This window comes from Dermacentor albipictus, chromosome 7, assembly GCF_038994185.2.
Source record: "Dermacentor albipictus isolate Rhodes 1998 colony chromosome 7, USDA_Dalb.pri_finalv2, whole genome shotgun sequence".
Lineage (NCBI taxonomy): Eukaryota > Metazoa > Arthropoda > Arachnida > Ixodida > Ixodidae > Dermacentor > Dermacentor albipictus.
In genome coordinates this window covers 44,264,076-44,285,281 of record NC_091827.1, presented here as the reverse complement: position 1 = coordinate 44,285,281, position 21,206 = coordinate 44,264,076, and the positions used below count along the sequence as shown (strand labels likewise).

Here is a 21,206-nt window from a genome sequence, read left to right as displayed (position 1 = left end):
AAGTATAAAGCATTATGCCATATGACAACTCTCCTTGAAAAAGAAAAAAAAAACTTAGGATCTATATGAAACTGAATGTTAATGTCAATGTATACCCAAAGGCAAACACCCATGGAATGGGAACAAGAAACAAGTAACAAAAGCACTAAAACTTTAGTCGAGCCATGCCTGATTGACTACACTCCTTGCCCTGCGAAACGTTATTTCTGCAAGGAGGAGACATGTTTTAATTTGTTCAAAGTCGACATGGGAGCAGCTCACTTCAGGGTGAAATGAAGTTTAGTTTAATTGTGGTATGGTAAACTTGGTAAACACTTAAGGAAAATGTTAAGTTGAGTGAGATTGAAAGGTTACACATCTGTAATAACAAATTCGTCATTTATAATGAGAACAGACCTTTTGCGTGCAAGAAAATGATGAAAATGGAAATTCAGAACTGCACCACTTGTGGACTATCGTAACCCTGATGTGACTTCATCACTGGCTGATTCATAGAGAGCAGCACAGATGAGGTAACGCGAAGATTATGCCAATGCGTCCGTTTTGGAGAAGCAGCAATGGGACCTTCAGCAACCATTTTTTATGCAACAAACTGATATATTGACACCCAGAGATCGATGACATACTTCTGGATGAATAAACTATCCCTCTAGCTTGAATGAACCTTTTCCTTTGGTGTCCCTCTATGTTTGTGGATCTTGTGCAAGAGTAGGTTGAAGTGACAGAGTGGCCCCTTACCTTGACGACACCACAAACAATGACGTAGATTCCACTTGGCTCATCACCCTCTTTGCCGAGGCTCCATCCCGACGGGAAGGTCTGTAGCGTTGCCCTCTCCTGCAATAACCAGACATTAGTGACTGCAAATGAGCAGGTGAAGCAGGGAATACTTGGCGAGTCACTAGGCACGTAATTTCAAAGCCTGTGCACCTAAGTAGCTACGTTCTGGCTGAAGCAGTACTACATAATATCGTTTGTATAACATGCTAATCAGTTCTCTGTGCACGGTAGTTTCCACACTTGTGTACGTAACAGTTGTGAACTTAAGGAACTCATGAACTTAAGAAAACGTCCTCCTCAAGGCAAGAGAGGCACTTATTCTCTTCTCTTGCATGAAACCAAACTAAATATGGATGCATGAGTAGAAAAAGACTGAAGCCTTTTCATAGCTCCTATGGTGCATTATATGTTGCAAGGCTGAAAGCTATCTCACTGCTGTCTCATGTGACTGCCAGAGCTGAATTCTCATGAGACATTGCTGCTGCGAGCTCAAGCGCAAGTAGAATTACCTCATTCACTAGGGCGTCACCTACTCGGTTTGGTCTGATGGATGCTGCAATCCTAAAAATTCTGCGTTGTTAAAACGGATGCTCTCCTGTTCTGGGACTTTTTTTCAGCATTAATGCACCCATGCGATGAAAAAGCTATATACGCACAACTACTTTGCTGTTTGCAAACTGGCCCTAAGCACTGACCACTACATGTTTGCTGTACAGTCACACTGCTTCATCATTAGGACCCAAAGATGATGGCAGTATGATGATGTCACAAAGATGATGTCGCTGCTGCTGAAAACCATTGCTGCAGCATAGTTATGGTGGTAGCCTGGAAAATTAAATGTTTGAAAAACGTGGGGGAGTTGTGTCTATATGTTGGCAAAAAAAAGTTGATGCAGCTGGACAAGCAGCAATGACATGGTTCTCTACGATGCTGTGTACAGGTTATATGATGTCGACACCTGAAAGTTTTGTGAGGTGATCACCAATGAAGCCTACAATATATCTGCACTGCCATCACGATAAACCATTTTCATAATTGTAAAGCTAGCTTTCCTGCGAAGCAGTTCGCTCATCTATTGATGTTGTAGTCATTTCTGCAAACACCATGTACAAGCTCTGTTTGCTTGCATTATGACATGTAAAATGTAGGTGTTGCTATCGCGATGAAACCACCTGCAAGAGACAAGCCCCAGCATGTTCAGCTAGCATTTCTGTCTCCATTTGAACAACAATGACTGGAGCCACCATTAGTTGGCCAAATGTGTTGTGTAGAGAAGTGCATTAGTGAATTAGGCAATAAGTCTATTGTGACCCTTGAAGACCGGAGCCCATAAAACATACGACAGCTAACTGAAATCATTAAACTACTTGGCTTTAATGACAAATAATTCGTAGTTGCTGTATTGCACTTCAGCTGTTTGTGTGAAAACCTGTACTGTATGCTTAGGGAATTACATGTCTTCAACTTAAGTTAGGAGCAAATTACCAGCAATGCCACATTATTTAAATCTTCCCCTTTGCTCACCTGTCACCGAATAGTCGCTGTGAACAGGCCCACACGTGAAAAAGTAAAAAGAAAAGTGTGGGGATTTTAATCTAATGGCATTTTAGGGGATAGTCATCAGCCTTCCATCCTTCATGATGTTGACTCGAAATTCCCAACAGGCATACCTCGGAGGCAGTGTAGTCAAAGATGTGGGTGGCTCGATCCTGATACCAGCACACAATATCTGTCCTCACAAAGGTTGTAATGTGACAAAGACATTAAGAATGATAAAATGAGTGTGGTGTTGAATCACATGGGCTTTGTGCATACAACCGTAGTGTTAATGTTGGACTATTAACTGTATATGTGCACTAACCACTGGTGTAGAGACATACAGCAGATGCATCATTGGTAGACAGAATCAGATCATATGGTCATGAAGAACAGGTACGCAGCATCAGTAGATGAGACACTGTATAACCATTAAATGACAGGATGTCATAATGCTATTGTATTACATTTGCTCATGTTTAGCGTCTGGACTCTTGAGGTTTTTCTGCAGTATTTTAAATAATTGGTGCAAAACTGCCTGACAACAGGAATTCTGATGTACATTTTGGCGGAAAAAAAAAGCAAAATGACTGCACTGACCTTGAAGTAATTGAACATTTCCTCGTTGCCCTTGATCCAGTTGACATTTCTGAGCAGCTCAGTGGGTGGTGCTGGTACAATGCTTGTGGGTGCAGAGTGTAGGCGCATCATTTTCTCTTCGATGGACTGCACCAAAAAGTAATACGGTACAATTAGCAGTTTTTGTACGCATAGAGCAAAGGAAATGAGCGTATGAGAAAACTCATAATATGTGTGCATACATGGATTCAAACAGTCTTTTCATGATTACGTGTTGGTATATGCAGAGCTAAATAATCAGTGCGCACTTGTTCCTGTTAGCTAAGCAAACTTTTTGCTGTGAAAAAAATTGACCAGATGCTTTTATTGACCAAAAATTGACCAGGATGCAACAAAAGCATGAAAAGTCAAGTTTCAATGGTGATTTTGATATCACAGGTGTTTGAATCTTGAGAAAGCTCAACACACTTCACTGGTGAAGGATTAAAATTTAATCTCACTGCCTTTACATGTCCTGAGCAATGCAGCTTGATGCTGTTCATTAAAGCCACCATGGATTCAATGAATTTTGGTACATGTGCATGAAACACGAGTTTTGTGTTCTTGGGACCCAAATTTTTCATGTTACTGATACACTGTAATCACAATTCAAGCAATTTACTTTGAATCTACAGCCAGCTTCAAGTGTTTACCAACTACCAGATCTGAGAGGAAGCTGAATATCCATCCTAGTGCTGTACTACTGTCTTACTGGCTACAATCGCGTAATACTCTGAAATCGAACATTCTCTAAAATCTCGTGGTTCATAAACTTTAGATGACCACTGTACAGCTTCGATGACTCTGGCAGTCTTTGCATGGGCAAAAAACAAACAAACAAACAAGTCTAAATAATTTGGGTTGCATACCTCCATGAGTGCATGGAAAACACCATCGTCCAGCATGCCGGCCTCTTTTAGTTCAATCAGCTCATCACGGGTTGTGTTGAGGACATGACGCACTGCACGGCGGGTTTTCACTGCCACTGCCACCTTGGGATACTTCTCCTGAAGAGCTGCCAACTCACGGACAATCTGTGCAAGCATCACAAAATGGCGCACTTTTTAGTACTAAGAGCAAGCATTAAGCATTTGATCACCTCAATGCTAGTGGTAGTGTACCTATAGTCTGGTATTATTTACTATACCTACTTATTGAGCATACAGTCGAACCTTGAGAAAATTGACATTGATACAACGAATTATCGGATGTAATGAGGCGAATTCAAAACATTTCTAACCGGTACCAACATATAATGAATATGTGCTTCATTACGTGATTGCAGTGTAAAGTACCGAAGTGCAGGAAGCTTGGTGTGTGTGGTTAACAGAAAGATTTGTTAACGGTTAACGAAAACACATCACCAGTGTTTGTACGTCTTTTCGTTAACCACACACCTATTATACTGCACTTCAGTTCTTTCGGGTGCATTCAAATCATGAACTTAGACCAACTCACCCAAATAGTCATCCTAACTGAATATATGCTTATAACAAATATAGAATATAACGAAGTTATTTTTGTGTTAGATGCGGCTTCATTGTAATGAGGTTTGGCTGTGTTAGCTTGGTGTGGAACAGAAACATTTCTTTAAAAATATTAGGAAACTTTCTGTGATTCGTGTGCCCTACTGCATCACATTTTTACACAGCTATTCTGTAGGCTTGCTTTTTTTGATGACAACTGGTAAGCTGACTGTGCAGCTGCACCTGACTGGTACCAGTCTCAGGTCGGGTGGCATGAATCTGTGCAACATATTTGTCTATGTGTTTTTATCTACGATAGGTTAAGCACGAAACAAATATCAGCTCTGTAAAAGAATTGCCATGCACGCTTACATTCTACGAATACGTGTTAAAGAGCAGTACTGTCGAGAGCATTTCAAAATGAAGGAATGGTGGTACAACTCCAGCTTTCATACAAGAAAATAGAAACCTATGTTGTTTTTATGGCATTAAAGCGTGGTATAAGAAACATAGCCTTATTCTGCAAAAAGAACAAGAGCGTTTGAACAAGGACTAGAAAGAAAAACAGCTCGAAAGGTTTCTGTCTGGCCTAGAGGTAAAACATTATAAAAATCTGACAATGCTTTATGCTTACATGGAGCTGAAGCTGTCTTCAATGAATAGAAAAGGACAGTGCAAAACAGATAGTAAACATTCATCCGTCACACAAATATTAATTAAAGCGTGAACCACGCTTACTGTATTTCACCTGAACCTCAATGAAAACTTAGTTGTACAAGGAAAAAATACTTTTGCATTGACTTAGATGAACCTAATTGCAGGATGCACCACACACTTAAATTTCACCTTGAATTAACATTTCTAATGTCATTGGTTTTACACGTACTACTTTGGTAACGCCAAAAATAATTATTAATAAAAGATAATAAAATAAGACAACTAAGGCATGTTATGCGAGCAATGCCATTGTATCCCTTGAAGTTTACAATTAAACAGACATGGAAAGAACTTGCACTCCTGCAGACATGATTTATAACCAATATTGCTCTCTCATCGAGTATTCTGTGCACTCACCTCTAGCCTGCTGTCTCCACAGATCTTTCTAAGCTTCTCGGCGATTGGCTGGTAGTCAACCATGTGGTCCAGGAACTTGCTGACCTCATACTGGCCCATCATGAAGCCACGGCCAATGTCATAGCCAGCTGTCAGCTGCTCATTCACCCGATTAGTCACCACACCAGCCACCTTTGTTCCCACAGGCTGTAAAGTATCAGCAACAATCGAAGGTGAAGTCAGCCCATATGTGAATACGATGCTCACGTATACATGTGTATTATTTACTTTTTTTATTTACAAAATACTGGTGGCCTATCGCTGAGGTCCAAAGGGAAAGCGCATATTGAGGTACAACAAAAATAAATATGATTAAAATGAAGAGACACGTCAAGTTTTGTACAATATGGTAACAAGACCTAGGACAAACAACAAGTACAAAGTATATGTGCATGTGCAATATGTGCCGCATCAGAATTTGAGCATCATGTGCTCAGTAGACCAGCGTGTAGAATCTTCTGCCCCTGCTCCTAATAATTTGACATTTGTTAAACAAAGCTGTGCATGACAGCTAAGCCTACGGCGGATCTATGCACTACGCAGCCATGCACTGCCGTAATTGTACTTAGTTAAGTGGCTCAATAGTGTGTAACTGAATTAGCTTGAAGCACTTAGGCAACTTGATATCTATGCATGGCGAAAAGCAAGCTTTCATGGAGAAATAATGTCATGCACGTTACTTTGAATTTGCACTCCTTGGAAGGTTTTGTTTACAGCAATTTGCTATATTTTTCACCAGTGTTCTGGTTCCCACTAGCAAAATACAGATGTGTTGGCGCCCCAAAAGTAGCTGGTGCAAGCTTCACAGTAAGACACAGCATGTCATAACGAAAATGTTTTTTTTACAAATACTGCTCTAACTTTGACTTATACATGTCCACTGACACATAAGGTATAGTGATCTGAATTATAAACGTCGATTAAGTTATGGCTTTACCAAGAGGTACACACAGATGTGCAGTTACAGGCATTGAATAACATAACATAACTGCGTAACCGGGATAATGAAATTCAAATAACGCATGACTGAGCAACAATATGCGCCCATGTCTCAGTCTCAGTGTGTCTTTGTGCTTCAGTGATGCTAAAATATATAAAAAAATGTTTTTTTACTGAGATAGTCACATATGTACTAACTTCAAGTTGCACTTCATGTGTTTTCTATGTGTAATAAGGACACTTGTTAACAGCAGGACAATATAAAAAAACGGAATACAAAGAAATGAGGAGAGTTTCAGTACGTATTTATTATGAATGATTTTAGTTCTTTTTTAAATTGGTATAATTTTTTTGCATTTTTGATGATAGGGGGTAAAGTGTTCCAAAGCGATATAGCGGAAAATTCCGCAGTCTCTTTACCATAGTTAGTTCGCACTTTAGGTAGAAGAAAATTATTATTGAGTGCAAATCTAGTGTGACTATGAGCTATTAGGTCACAAGGTGAGAAGCAGATTGATGGTAGTTCCTTAGTCATATATTTGTAGAATAAAATTCCTAGATTATATTTGGTCAGTTCTGAAATGGTTAGGATGTTGTTTTCATGTAGTAAGGATTTTCCATTAGCAAAGCGTGAACTGCTTGTAATTATTCTTATGGACTGGTTCTGGATTACCTGGAGGGATGCCGAGTGAGTGTTATAAGTGTTACCCCAGCATAGTATGCCTAAAGTGCCCCAGCATGTATTTCCTAAAGTGGCGCATGTCTCTATTTTGTTTTCAATTATTCTTGAATGTTTTATGCATCCCATCCTCATACATTTACTATGCGTTCTCTTATGCTGAATCTCTCTACCCAAGCACAAGCACTGTGTGCACAATAAGGATCATCCTCATCATCATCACACCACCACCACCACCACCACCACCACCACCACCACCACCACCACCACCACCACCACCACCACCACCATCATCATCATCATCGTTGTCGTCATCGTCATCATCATCATTATTATTACGAATGAATACTCTATCTAGGCCAGCTGTCCGAACTTCTCCAATAATTGGGTACGGCATACTTGTGGATCTACTTGCTGAACAAAATATTCTGTCACGGCGCTGGCTCAAGATGGACTGCTGCGATGGCCAGATTTGCCACAAAGTGTGACCATCTGATCGTGATCCCTCGATACGTGCATAGAGAAAAAAAATGACGAGGCGGCACTGACCAGGAACACGCGGAGCAGGCGGTGGATGTGCAGGAGTCGTATGACACGGCAGAGCCGGATGGCGACAATGTACGGCGAGTACCACGATCCAGCGAGCTCCATCTCCAGTTCGATGGCAGCAGACGCGACGGAGGCCCACAGCACGACGAAGTCCACGATGTTCCAGTAACTCTTGAAGTGCGCTCGCAGTCCGCGACCCAGCAGCTGCGACGGAAGCAGTGAAGGTCGTCAGTCTCACACACATATATGCTGCGCATGTCACGTGATCAGAGGGTGAGGTTTGCAGAAAACGTCGCAGAGTCCAAAGCTTCGGCACAGACATTGTAACTATATACGTAACTATACAAGGCAGGTTATTTTGTCTAGGAGAGCTGAAAGTTGGGGGCACGGATGCTTTTACTTGGTGTAAACTGCGCGAACTGACGGGACACAGGCTAGTATATATATATATATATATATATATATATATATATATATATATATATATATATATATATATATATATATATATATATATATATATATATATATATATATATATATATATATATATGCCGTATCTTGCGCCGCATCTCATGATCCTTTTCATGCGTGGGTCGCGTGGACAAGTATACACGTCAGACGTCTACGCGCTGAAAGCTGGCTTCTCCTCACAACGACTTTTACTGCGGAAAAGCCAGGTTTTGCGAACGTATTTTGAAGGTGCACTGAACAAAGATTTTGCCGCCAAGATATGTGCCGCCAATGAAACCTGTTCCCTTAAAGAAAGAAAGGTGTCAGCGTTAGTTTCAGGCACAAACAAGCATCCAGTGAAATTACTTTAACGGGTCGCTTAAAAGGTAGCGCAACAGTGCACAAAATCTATTCTCTCGTGATTTAAATTAAACATCGACATTAGTACCGCACGCAAAAGGACCGGAGGTGTAATTCATCACGTATTCGCAAGAGATAACTCGGCGTACACCGTTCCCTACTCGGATGTCGTGTGCCGTGAATCCTGCGCGGAGCACCACAACCGACGTCGCGGATCTAGCCACAATAAACGCATTCAAGCTAATCATTCGCGCCGGAATAGGCCGTAACGCTGAAATACTGTCGTGTTCTCATACGTAATTATCACAGATGAATTCTGCAACGTTGTTATCCACGTCTCTTCCGGGTTGCCGTGACGCCTCTTGCGGGTCACCCGCAGCAACGGAATCGTTTAAAATACGTCACTTCACGCAAACACTGGCGAATTACTGCTACAGTTTTGGTAAATATATATATATATATTTTTTTCTGCTACGAATGTGGTATCAATGGTGTTCTAACTTTGTTTTCTTTAATTTCTATTCAGTACACCTTATAATATATTTTAAAAAAGGTGCGTTTTTGAAAACTGGCTTCTCCGCAGCAAACGTCTTTACGGGGAGAAGCCAACTTCTGCGAGCTGCTTGGTTTTGAAAGCGCTGCACGTAGCATTTACGCGCGTGTAATGCGGATTGCTCTGTTGACTTTGGAGGCGACCAAGCGCCGTTTTAAAAAAAACTAATGAGTAAACTATGGCGCACCCATCGGATTCTATATCCTGACGCTATAGCTTCAATCGATTGCTCTGCCTACTTCGTTCACGTGCAGAAAATGTTACTTGGGAACATTGGTTGCGCTTACTAGACAATCACATGAAAGAAGACAGGACAGGCGCAAATTGCGCCTGTCCTGTCTTCTTTCATGTGATTGTCTAGTAAGCGCAACCAATGTTCCCAATTACAATGAACCAACTTGCCCAACAACGCATCCTGCAAAAATGTTACGCTTGCTACACCACTTGTTGCGCGCATCGCATGAGTGAGGCGCCTACAGGTGGTGTCCAAATGCACGCCCTAGTGGTGGCGCCCTCTGGATAACAGATTTAGGAGCCTTGTTTGACTTCGAGTCTATTTTTGTATCGCTGTCCCCCTTTGAAAAAAAAAGAAAAAACCGCAGCGCCGGTGCGACCGACCTTGAAGACGAGCTCGAAGAAGTAGAAGGTGACGAAGGCGAGGTTCGTCCACCGGAGCACCCAGGTGGCGAAGCACTCTCCGCAGCTGCCCACGCGCAGCACGAGCTCGGCGATGGTGCAGGCCACGTCGGCGGCCAGCACGAGGGTGAGCACGAAGTTGAACGTCGCGTGCTGGGTGGCCACGAAGAAGGGCCGCCGCCACCTCTCGGTGGGCATCTTCTCGCGCCAGCGCGTCTCCGTGTACACCCGCTTCTCCGTCACGGGGTCCACGAAGTGGTCTTGCTGCGCGAGCGAGACAGAAAGTAAAAAAACAGCGTTCGGCGCGGCAACGAAATGTGCGCCTGAGCAAGCGACGCACGCCTGAGCCTTAGAAACAGCTCGTTTCTAAGGCAACACCGCATTCGCTAGATGCGCTTTTGTACCGTTTTGAAACATCGAACTCGTGGCTGAGTGGTGGCGTCTCCGTCTCACACTCCGGAGACCCTGGTTCGATTTCCACCCAGCCCATCTTGCAAGTTGTTTTTTATTCATGAAGTGCCTGCTGGGATTTATCGCGCACGGCCAACGCCGCCGACGCCGACGACACCGGCTTTTCTGCGACACGGGCTCCTTAACGCTGTCGCGTTAAAATGCGATCGGGTGTAAATGCTGAAGCCGACATCCACCACCTGATGTGGGCTTGCCCTGCACTGAAACCGACGAGGCTCCGGCGCCTCGCAGCAGCGGGATTCTCGCCGCATAATCCGAGCGATTACACTGCTTGGACTCAGGGGCCACATTATCGATACCTCTTGGACTTCATTAGATCAGCAAATCTTTTTCCATTCATCTAATCATCCTAATTCACCCCCATCCCGTACCCCTGTATTCCCTGAGGCATTTACCCTCGCATTAAAAAATAAAAGTGTGTCGATCGATCAAAACAGAGTCAAATAATGGAGCTTCACGTCCGGAAGCAACACACATATGAGTAACGGCGTATAGTGTGTGTGTGTGGGGGGGGGGGGGGTGGAGGAGCTCTCTGGATTAATTTGGACTTGGGGTTCATCAATGTGCAGCATATAAGTACACCAGTGTTTTTTTTTTTGCATCGGAATGCGGCTGCTGCGACCGGGCATCGTACCCGCGACCTTGTTCTCAGCAGCAGTGTGCTATATCCACTGAGTCACCGCGGCGGGTTGTTGATCGATCGATGAAGTAGAATTCTCAAATTACTATATAGGCAAGCCCAAAGCTCACGGAAAAGTCAGTTTCACACGAAAGGCGAAACATTGATTGCGATAGCAAATTATTAGCTATGCGAAGTAAGGTTAGTCGTTTTATCAGATGCACAAAGTGCTGTCGAGATTCACTTACTCACTAAATTAACGGACACCATGTCATGCGCGCACAGGGAAATATGAACACATCTAACTCGGCGACCGCGGACAGTCGCTGTCAGAACTATAGCGCGAGGATAAGCGGCAGCGGCAGCGAGCGAATTGCCCTTCTCGCTGCGATTTGCTTTAAAGCGAACGGAGCGGCGAGAACACAGTTCGCACGAAGCCATCAGCCCTCGGCGCACCTACGCTTTGTAACCTGTACCAAGCGCAGATTACCTTCAAGATAGAGCACGTGCAGCCCTTCCCGAATGAATGAAGAAAATGAATGAATGAATGAATGAATGAATGAATGAATGAATGAAGGAAGGAAGGAAGGAAGGAAGGAAGGAAGGAAGGAAGGAAGGAAGGAAGGAAGGAACATGCAGGCTGTATCAAAGCAAAAATTATCCGACGATTACGATACTCCCTAATGCGAAATTTGAGCGCAGCTCTATACGTGTTTCCATTTCGCGATATTTTGAAGCAAAGAATTTGAGAGAGACATGTAGCAGAGTCGGTAATGGTCGAAAATCTGATCTGCGGATCAAGCGAGCCGGCGTTTATACATGACTCGTCAAACGTTCCAGTGTGATCGCTGGTGCCGCATGGCTTCCAGAAAGTACTATACAATTCGCATAGCGCATACAATCAGATTAAGAAACAATCTCACACAATAACAACCAAAACAAGCGCGAACGAGACCGACCCAACAGAACCAAACAGGCGCGGGCGAGACCTTTGGCGCGAGCAGACGATAGTACGAAACGAGCGGATCGGCTGAGACCAGACACGAGTGCGCATCGAGCCGTAAGGAGGGTCCGCATGACACCAGCATCGCGCGCGCACGTCACTGAAGGGGCCGCTCTCATTGGTCTCCGCCATTCGCGGCTCGCGTCCTTCGTCTCCCACTCCAGCGAAGGGGGGCGGAGCTGGTTACGAGGCCGACGACGACGCGAAACCCAGGAACGGACGCCAAAGAGCTGCGCTCTAAAATAAACAAATGTATCTGAATTATGCCCACTCACCAACCACTTGTAGACTCTGTTGACCTCCCAGTTCTTCCGCAGTTCATTCACAGTGATGAATCTGGAAATAATCGGAAATGAAAGCTCCACACTTTCGCGTCACGCAGCCCGGCTATTTTTCTCCGATTGCCTTTCTATCAGCGTTTAAATTAAATAGCGCCAATGGACTCGCCGGGATACATTAAATGGGCACGGATTAACTTTGTCGCGAGAACATTAAAAATAGTTTTGTCTTTCCTTTTCGACAGCTAAATATTTGAAAACTTAACAATAACTGGAGTTGTTGCTGTCTCTAAATGAGGCAACTATATGTGGTCAAATTTGCTCCCACTCTTTATGATGTGCCTAGTGACAGCTTTGCTCTTCTTTTCCCCAAACGAACTCGAAATATCTGTCCGTGCATGTAATTCAAAAGCCGATAGTTTATAAAATTTACATAAAGTATTTAGGCCAAGTCAAATAATTAAGTTAATAATTCGCTTAAGTAAGCAAATTAATCTACGTAATTAGCATCGTCATAAGTAATTAGCCGACATTGATGTGGATCACAGTCTGGTCTTATCATGTGCGGAGGCTTGGTAAGCCATAAAATTGCGAAAAAAGAAATTCAAAAGAAGGTTGGCGGCGCCACCGCGAAATTCACCCACTCGATCTTCGTGACGTCATCACTCAGGCATGGTATGCTCGCAGCTATAGATAATTGCTTACCAATAATAACAATATTAACAAAAAAAAATCACATTTTGTTTTAACATAAGGAAAGACCCAGCCTGGCAACCTGGCGCGCATAGGAGTACCTACACGTGTCAGCGCACGGAAGCTGCTGCCGATTATAAAAGGTATCACCAAAGCTAATGTTGACCAACTTGACAATACTCGATAGAAGAGACGGTATAGTTACTGGTCAGGCTTGTCGGCGACGGCGTCCGCTGCAGAAACCAGCACCGACGCACTGTCTCGAAGCAGCAGTCCGGACTCAAACTGACGCCAGTAATGTACCTACGAAGAGAGAGCGAGATAAAAAAAACTGATGAGCTGATATCGCTAGCTCGTTCCTTGATCTGTCAAAGCTCTAGCAATAGGTCCTTCACACAAAACGGGACTAAAAACAGCGACAAAGTCTTGAAGTGACGGGCAGCTTCAGTGTAAAAGGACATTGCGGAGTACGCAGCATTAAGAGGAAGCTTTAGCTCGTGTGTTCCTATCTAAATGCATGTGAAAGGAGAAATCGTTTGTCTCGGCAAAACCACTGCACCAAATATGACGACGTGTGCTGCATTTAAAAGAAAAACTTAGAATCTAGTGACTATTGGTTTCGAATTTTTTAACTAGGTCGTCAATTTTTTTATTAATAATTGGCAAAAGCCAAACATTTTCTGAGAACGAAACTATCAAGTTTACTACTCCGTAACTCAGCAATGCGATATGATATTGTTACGCTCTTAGGTGTGTAGTGGATTCACGAATGTGACACTCTGAGGAGCATAGTGGGTTCACGCCTCAACAAAAAGCACCGGAGGGTGGTGAACGAGGAAGACGACGTGTGGCTGGCTGGCTGAATCTCGCCAGGCGCTCAGCTGATCCAGGCCATCGCTGCTAACTCTACCCGGCTTCAAAGTAACGCCTTTTGTGGGCGCAACAGAGTAATGTTACGCTCTTAGGTGTGTAGTGGATTCACGAATGTGACACTCTGAGGAGCATAGTGGGTTCACGCCTCAACAAAAAGCACCGGAGGGTGGTGAACGAGGAAGACGACGTGTGGCTGGCTGGCTGAATCTCGCCAGGCGCTCAGCTGATCCAGGCCATCGCTGCTAACTCTACCCGGCTTCAAAGTAACGCCTTTTGTGGGCGCAACAGAGTGGTGGAGGTGCTGGGTACGACAGGACGTACCACGGAGTCGCAACATCCAGAACTTCGCCGGAGCCGTCGTCTTGCCGGTCTCTTGCCAACGACCTTCCCTATGGCTCAGGACGGTGATGGACAAATGCCAGCTCTAGTTTCACCTTCTCAAAGGTCAACGCCAGTTGGACCTTTGCGGCACTACATGGAGCCACGCTCGTTCGCGGGAAAAGTGGGCGAGGACGTCGACGAGTGGCTGATGCACTACGCAAGGGTGAGCCGCTACAACCGTTGGGATTCTGTCACTCAGCTTGAATATGTCGCGCTCTTTCTGAGTGAGACGGCGCTGATGTGGTATGAAAACCACGAAGACTCCCTAACAACATGGGAGCACTTTGTCGAGGAAATAAAGAAGTGTTTTGGCGACACCCACGCCAAACAGAAACGCGCCGAGAGAACACTTGCTCAAAGAGCTCAAGCTCCTGGAGAAACATGCACTATATACATCGAGGAAATCCTCAAGCTGTGCAAAATCGTAAATCCGCAGATGTCCGAGGAAGACCGAGTCGGACATCTCCTCAAAGGAATTGCAGAAGATGTATACAATTTCCTCATAAGTCGGGAACACGTTGATTCCGTCTCAGATGTCGTGCGTCATTGCCGTACGTTTGAGACGTTGAAAACACGTCGCATTGTGCCAAAGTTTGGACGCCTGGCGAATGTGACAACCATTGCCAGCGTAGATGAGAGCCCGTCTGCCGATCTTTCGTCTACTATACGGCAGATCGTGCGTGAGGAACTGCTGCGGCACCAGGAACTTGCGCGCGACGTCATACGACAACCTGACGGTTATTACCCCGCACCTCCACCACTCTGTTGCGCCCACAAAAGGCGTTACTTTGAAGCCGGGTAGAGTTAGCAGCGATGGCCTGGATCAGCTGAGCGCCTGGCGAGATTCAGCCAGCCAGCCACACGTCGTCTTCCTCGTTCACCACCCTCCGGTGCTTTTTGTTGAGGCGTGAACCCACTATGCTCCTCAGAGTGTCACATTCGTGAATCCACTACACACCTAAGAGCGTAACAATATGATAATTCTGTGAATAGCATTTAATAGTACACCCAAAACGGACAAAATTGATATGTCACACATGATTCTCAAAAAAATTTAGTAATACGAAAATACAGCTTTTTCAGAACCCTTGTACACAACGTAACCAATTCACGTAAGTTATAAATTTCATACCGAATTGGTTCGCTTTGAATGATCTAATAGATGCCGTTTACAGACACGCGATATCTATTCTTGATGCTGAGCTATCGATGTGTTAACTTCGTGCTTCTATTCTTTTCGAACTTTCGAAATTTTGAAAATTCTTTGAACAGAATTCAGGACCTAAATAGAAATTCCGCTTCCAACAGTCACTAGTATTTAACCTTTTCTCTCAAATCCAATAAATTTCATTAAAATCGGTCCAGGGGTTATCTCAGAAAAGCGTTCTTGCGTTTTACATGTATTTGAATAGGCCGCGTCGGAGTTGGACCCGAGTTAAAGCTTCCTTTTAAGTTGTATTAGCAGATTTACCTTCTGCAACATCAAAATGGTCACTCTTACTACGATAGTATAGGCTTGGTAAATCGGGAAAAGGCGTAAAAATAATAAAAGTAAAAAAAAAAGACAGTTGGCGACGCCGTTCTGAAGTTTCCGCACCCGATTGCGGTGACGTCAGTGATTTCGACAGCTCCTAGCTCTTGTCTAAGTGAATTGCCTGTCTATATATAAGGAACGACTACGTTGCTCTTTCTTCTTTTTTTAAAAAGGAACCTCGGACTCTCAGCCTAGGGAGTTTGCGAGTGCTTTCGAGTTCGATGTCAAGACAAGATAACTGCGAGTCGGCCTAGTTGGAACAGATTCATCTTAAAACTCTTTGTGCGCAAACAAACAGGGACAAAGAATAGAAGAAACACAAGGACGGGCGCTCGTGCTTGTGTTTCTTGTATTCTTTGTCCCTGTTTGTTTGCGCACAAAGAGTTTTAAGAAGACAAGATAGTTGGCACGCGTAATCCTTGTCTCTTTCATTTTCCCTTACGTTGCGTCATCCAGAATGATGCACAACAGATCCAAGGTACCCCTATGAAAATGGCCATTGCCTTTATGTTTCCTTTATGTTTCCTTCTTGTGTCCTATGTGACCTTTATGTTTCCTTGTCCTTTGTGTGACCTCCAGGATGTGAACTTTGTGTGTACTACGTGTTTACTCATCCTAACGTATACCTCGAGGAAGTTACCTTTATTATGCCTCTAGGATGTGTCCTTTATGTTTACGGCAGGATGTTAATTGGATGTGCACTATGTGTTACCTGAGTGTACACTTGAGTGCACATGTAGGTAACATAGAGTGCACATAACAACTGTCTTTACATATAATATAGGCAGATCTATCTGTACTGTGTGACAGGCATTGATACACTCAGCAGAGTCATTGTAAGTACTAAATCTTGACTTATGCTTTCATTTGGTCCAAGAAAACAACCCTTATTATAATTCTTGTAGGATGTGTCCTTTGTGTTTACAGCAGGATGTTACCTAGGTGTGCACTTCAGTACACACGTAGGTAACATAGAGCATATAGTGGGCGAGTTGGTTACGATTCATCGTACCTTTAGCAACAGCGCAAAAGCAACGCGGAAACAAGGAACACTCCGAAGAAACAGCGCCGTCTTGTTGTGTTTCTTCCTTTTGTCCGTGTCGCTTTCGCGCTGACCACAAGTACGAGTAACTGCTGTGTCGATATTAGCACGCGTAGAAGCAGGGCAGCGCGGATCCCGTAAATGCTTGCTTGGGCGTACAACTGAACAATTTATAATTGTGAGTTGGCTAAGTATGAAAGTTGTGTGCGGAGTATGGCCGTATTTGATTACGCGAGCATGCAAGCAGTACGCCTGTTTCACTTTGGCCGAAGTTCCGCTGCCGCTGCAAGCCAGCTATCGCCACATTTTGTCGCCTTCATTCCTTACGCTACGAGCAAATATGGTGCCACCTATGCAAGATAAAGCCTGACATTCTCAAAAACACGCCACTGGGCACCATAAGAAGCGTGTATATGTGTGACAATTCCGAATTTCTGATCGGTAGGCGTCACAGCTCTCGCGGCTGCCCGCACACCGTGCGCCATCCCAAGCGACGGAACAGCACATGATGCGCGCTGATTGGCTCGTGTCCGCCGACAAACCACAGGACAAGCGTTCGCGCATAGTTCGTCTAAAATCTCTGAATATACTTTAAAAAAACAAGGCAGCGCACCAAGACACTTTAAAATCAATAATTTGTGTTTAAATACCAGCCTTCCTTCCAGCAACGACGTTTTTAAATCTCGAAGGCCGTGCTTTTCCAAAATTCACGCCCTAAAGAAAAATGTAGATCTCGGAGGCTAAATTCACGTTTTAACCGCAGTGCGGCGCTGCCGCAGTGTAACGGTTGACGGTGAGCTGGGTCACGTTGTTTTGCTGTGAGCGGTGAGAGTGTTCGTTACACAGTAATTTAATCATATTTTCGAAGTGCCTAAACAAACTGTGATCCGTACCGTGTGCATTAACCATCAGGAAACCTCTGGACTCGTGTAACGCCATTAGTTCGCCTTATGTTTCGTGTGATACGCCAGTGTCTTGTGTAGCGCCCGTCCAAGCGGCCTTTGTTCTCGCCTGTCCGCGTTCGCTCGTGGAATAACCTGATACTGTGGCTTCGAATTATGGTGCGTGAAAGAATTTGTTGACAGTTGTGCTTTCGTGCGCTGGTGTTCATCGGCGATTCAACAGTGTTCGCGCTGGAAAGAGTGTCGCCGCGTGGTGCCTGCGAGACGAAGAAGCCGTTTGCTGACCACATTGAAGGTAAGCAGATCTGACGCTTGCGCGCATTCTCGCAGCTTTTGGTTCATGTAGTAAGCTTTGTGGAACGACAACAGAACACTTTCTGAGCGTACGTTGACCATGTTGCTGTGCACATTTAGCAAAGCGTTTCACGAGGGGAGTTTCCGTGAAATGTATCATTTCTTACCGCTTACTTGCTTTATGGAGTGATGTGCTACCACCGCCGATTGTTGGGACTTAATGGGCAAATATTTACCTAAACGCTGAAAGTTACTGTTTTCTCGGTAGTTTCCCGGCAAGAAATTCTTCCGTAGATATGAATTTCCGCAAGTTACGTTTGTAATGGATGTCGATGTGTCACGGGCATCGCGAGTTGGCACGCGACTGCGATGTTTGACACTTGAACAGGTATTAGCTTGTGTGAAGATTACTTTATTGATAGTGTTCAGATTGAAGTGCAGCTTCGCGAGAACTTGTCTGCATTGTTTGTGTTCTTCGACGTGCTCGTGTATTTGTCTTCTATATTGTAGGGCAAATGTAGACCGACATTACAACAGCGAAATTTCTTTTTAATCGAGGCATCTCAATCAGACGCTCGTTTTCATTAATATTTTCATCCGAAGAACGGGATGTGAGTTCCTGCGATTGTTAAAGACAGTGGTTTGTAGCACTGCCTAATAAGGGATGCGATTTGCTTGCGATGCTTTGCGCTCGATGTTTGCCACTCTTATAACCCACCTTTCACGGCTGGCTGTTATAGTTGATAACGATAGCGGAATGTCGGTCAGATCAATGAGCAAAGGAGTAGCATCGGAAAAGGGATCGCTACAAAATCGCGGTCTAGGTTTTAGACCCTTCGTAATCGATTGGTCATTTGATTTACTAGATCTTTAAGTTTTGGTGATAATTTCCCATGTAGTCTGATGTTTGCGGCTGGTTTTATTCCCGCCTGAATTTTACCATATAACAGTGTAACCACTTGAGATATAACTACGAGACATCTGTACAAGCAGGCACACAAAGATTTGTTGGCCAGTTGCCTACTCCTATAGGTCATGTACTACTTAGCAGCTGCTGCAGAAATGTTTAAAAAAATTTGTGAGCAATTTAATACCTGAGTGGACTGGCAGGTCAGTCTCTTTCAAACAATTAGTTAAAAGCTTCTGTGTTGCCCTGATGTTTTTATGATCTGTTTTTGACTTCTCCACGTTTCTTCGCTGTGTGCATACAGGCCAGGCTGTTCTTGCTTAAATGAATATTTTTGAATAAGTGAAAAAGATTGGCTTTTGTTTTGTTTTTCAGGTGCCTTGTGAGCTCTCACCCAAGCAACACATTCCAGAGGTCTGCTGTGAGCAGACGTGGCAAACTGAAGTAACATTCAGATAGTCCAATAAACTGTTCGTAGTTTCAGACAAACTTTTGCAAAGTATAGTCAAAACTTTCTTTTAAAAGTGCAAGCACTGATCCAACCTGATCTTTCCATCCAAACATTACATATTATATTAGTCACAAAGACATAACTAGAACAGCAGCACTGCAGTGAGGAACGTACAGTGGTTCTCCAAGTGTTATACTGAAATAATCTATGAAGGCTAATTAGTTTGCAATTTTAGAACAAATTGTCATGAATTTCTGTGCCATAACAGAGTTTCAATCCATGCGCTGCATCATGTAGGGAACAGTAACCTTACAATGAAAACCAATGCAAAACTTTTTAACTCAGGAAAAATTTATAAATATAAAATGTGTACACGGAACTCTTCATCTATGCATGTCTACGTAAAATACAGGATTTAGTCACTGCGGCCACATAAAGGATGCATAAAGGTAGGACACACGAAGGAAACATAAAAGCAGTGGCCAAATTTCAACATGGAGGAAACATAAAGTACGGTAACATAAGGGATACATAAAGGGAGGACACACGAAGGAAACATAAAAGCAGTGGCCAAATTTCAACATGGAGGAAACATAAAGTACGGTAACATAAGGGATACATAAAGGGAGGACACACGAAGGAAACATAAAAGCAGTGGCCAAATTTCAACATGGAGGAAACATAAAGGATATTTCCTCATGTGAACTGCGGGAAACATACAGTAAACATAAAGGACATAACCATTTTCATAAGGGTAGGGGAGTTTTGGCAGTCATTTCCCTCATATAAGCAATCACCCCAATTGAGCGAGTATAACTTTGAAAGAATACATCTTTCCCAGTCTAAGCTGGCTTAGCATGGTTATCTTCGGCGTCCCTTTAGGACACCGCGTGAGTGCATGCACCAAGGAGTTCACCGTCGTAGTACCTTCTGCGCCGAGATCATGCGGATGCGCGCCTCGTTGAGCATCTCGTCCTTCTCCTGTTGCGACGGCTGGCACAGGTGGTGCTCCGAGCAGTCCGGGCAGAGCGACACGTGGCTCAGCTTTCGGAACATGTAAGCCGGCAGAGCGCTGTTGCACGCCGTGTTGTGGTCGTCCTGTCGGAACCGGGGGGAAGAAAGAGCGAATATAAGTAGAAGAAGTATTTTAATGATTGGAAAATGTAGAGAGGTCGGCCGGATAATGGAGCATCTGACCTGCTACTCTACGTAAGGGAAGGGGAAGAGGGGAAGAAAAAGGGTCACAATGAGGGATGATAATGGGAGGAACGAGGTGAATGACAAATTACATAACTGGTATCACAAGCGAATATAAAATTGCACAGAAAGCACCGACGACGATTGTCAAATGTATACAGACGAATTATAGCCGTATTGTATACGTCTTTCTACAGAAAAGCATTCGCTAATTCAAGCAGTGGTGTGCGCTTGGAGGCGTATATGCATTCGTCGCAGTGAGGGCGTATATATAGCTTGGTAGCGTTTGTCGTTTCAGTACACGTAGTCCTGCAGAGAAGAGCCGCTGGCCAGCAAATGTGTAGCGTTAGTGTAGGTGGCTATACGTATGAGCCGGTTCGTCATGTACAGTGTGCTGGCTCCAGCTGCGCGAAGCACTGCGTGGAAGGCGACTGCCATCCTCCTCTCATGCGGCCGGCACGGGGTGAGAGGGCAGTGGGAGAACAAGAAGGCTGTCCCTGGGGGGGGGGGGGGGGGATTCTGTATGAGTCTACCTAGTGGACGGTCGCTGCTCAAGTCCGACCTTTGCGTAGCACAATAACGGGCGATAGAGCCAAAGATAGCAACTCACTTTAAAAAGCAAGAGACGCATTGTATTGTCTAACGTCCGATGCGACATGCCGCATGTATAACTCCATGTTTCGACTGACGGAACGTGACGGAACATGCTATAGACCTAATCAAAGGGGGGGGGGGGAGGAGTCGTCGGTACACGACACGCTGCCGGTAGTCGGATCGCAATCGAGTGGCGCTACATTCCTTTTAAAGCAAAAACTTTACTGGCCGCGAACTTGCGATTTCGCTGTGGCGTTGCTCCGAGGAGGCACATGACGTCACAAC

General features: G+C 44.3%; 1 protein-coding gene across 3 annotated transcripts in view; it reads right to left on the bottom strand.

The window, feature by feature from the left end:
- The window catches only part of LOC135915246 (sperm-specific sodium:proton exchanger-like), a 276,288-nt gene that overhangs the window by 10,575 nt on the left and 244,507 nt on the right, over window positions 1-21,206 (bottom strand). For all 3 annotated transcript variants that reach the window (XM_065448263.2, XM_065448262.2, XM_070522022.1), the window contains exons 11-19: window positions 20,058-20,228; window positions 12,952-13,049; window positions 12,051-12,111; window positions 9,665-9,946; window positions 7,681-7,884; window positions 5,475-5,660; window positions 3,804-3,968; window positions 2,917-3,042; window positions 739-837 (exon numbers count right to left, since the gene is read on the bottom strand). In XM_065448263.2, the coding sequence (XP_065304335.1) occupies window positions 739-837; window positions 2,917-3,042; window positions 3,804-3,968; window positions 5,475-5,660; window positions 7,681-7,884; window positions 9,665-9,946; window positions 12,051-12,111; window positions 12,952-13,049; window positions 20,058-20,228 (1,392 nt within the window). The remainder of the gene's footprint in view (window positions 1-738; window positions 838-2,916; window positions 3,043-3,803; window positions 3,969-5,474; window positions 5,661-7,680; window positions 7,885-9,664; window positions 9,947-12,050; window positions 12,112-12,951; window positions 13,050-20,057; window positions 20,229-21,206) is intronic.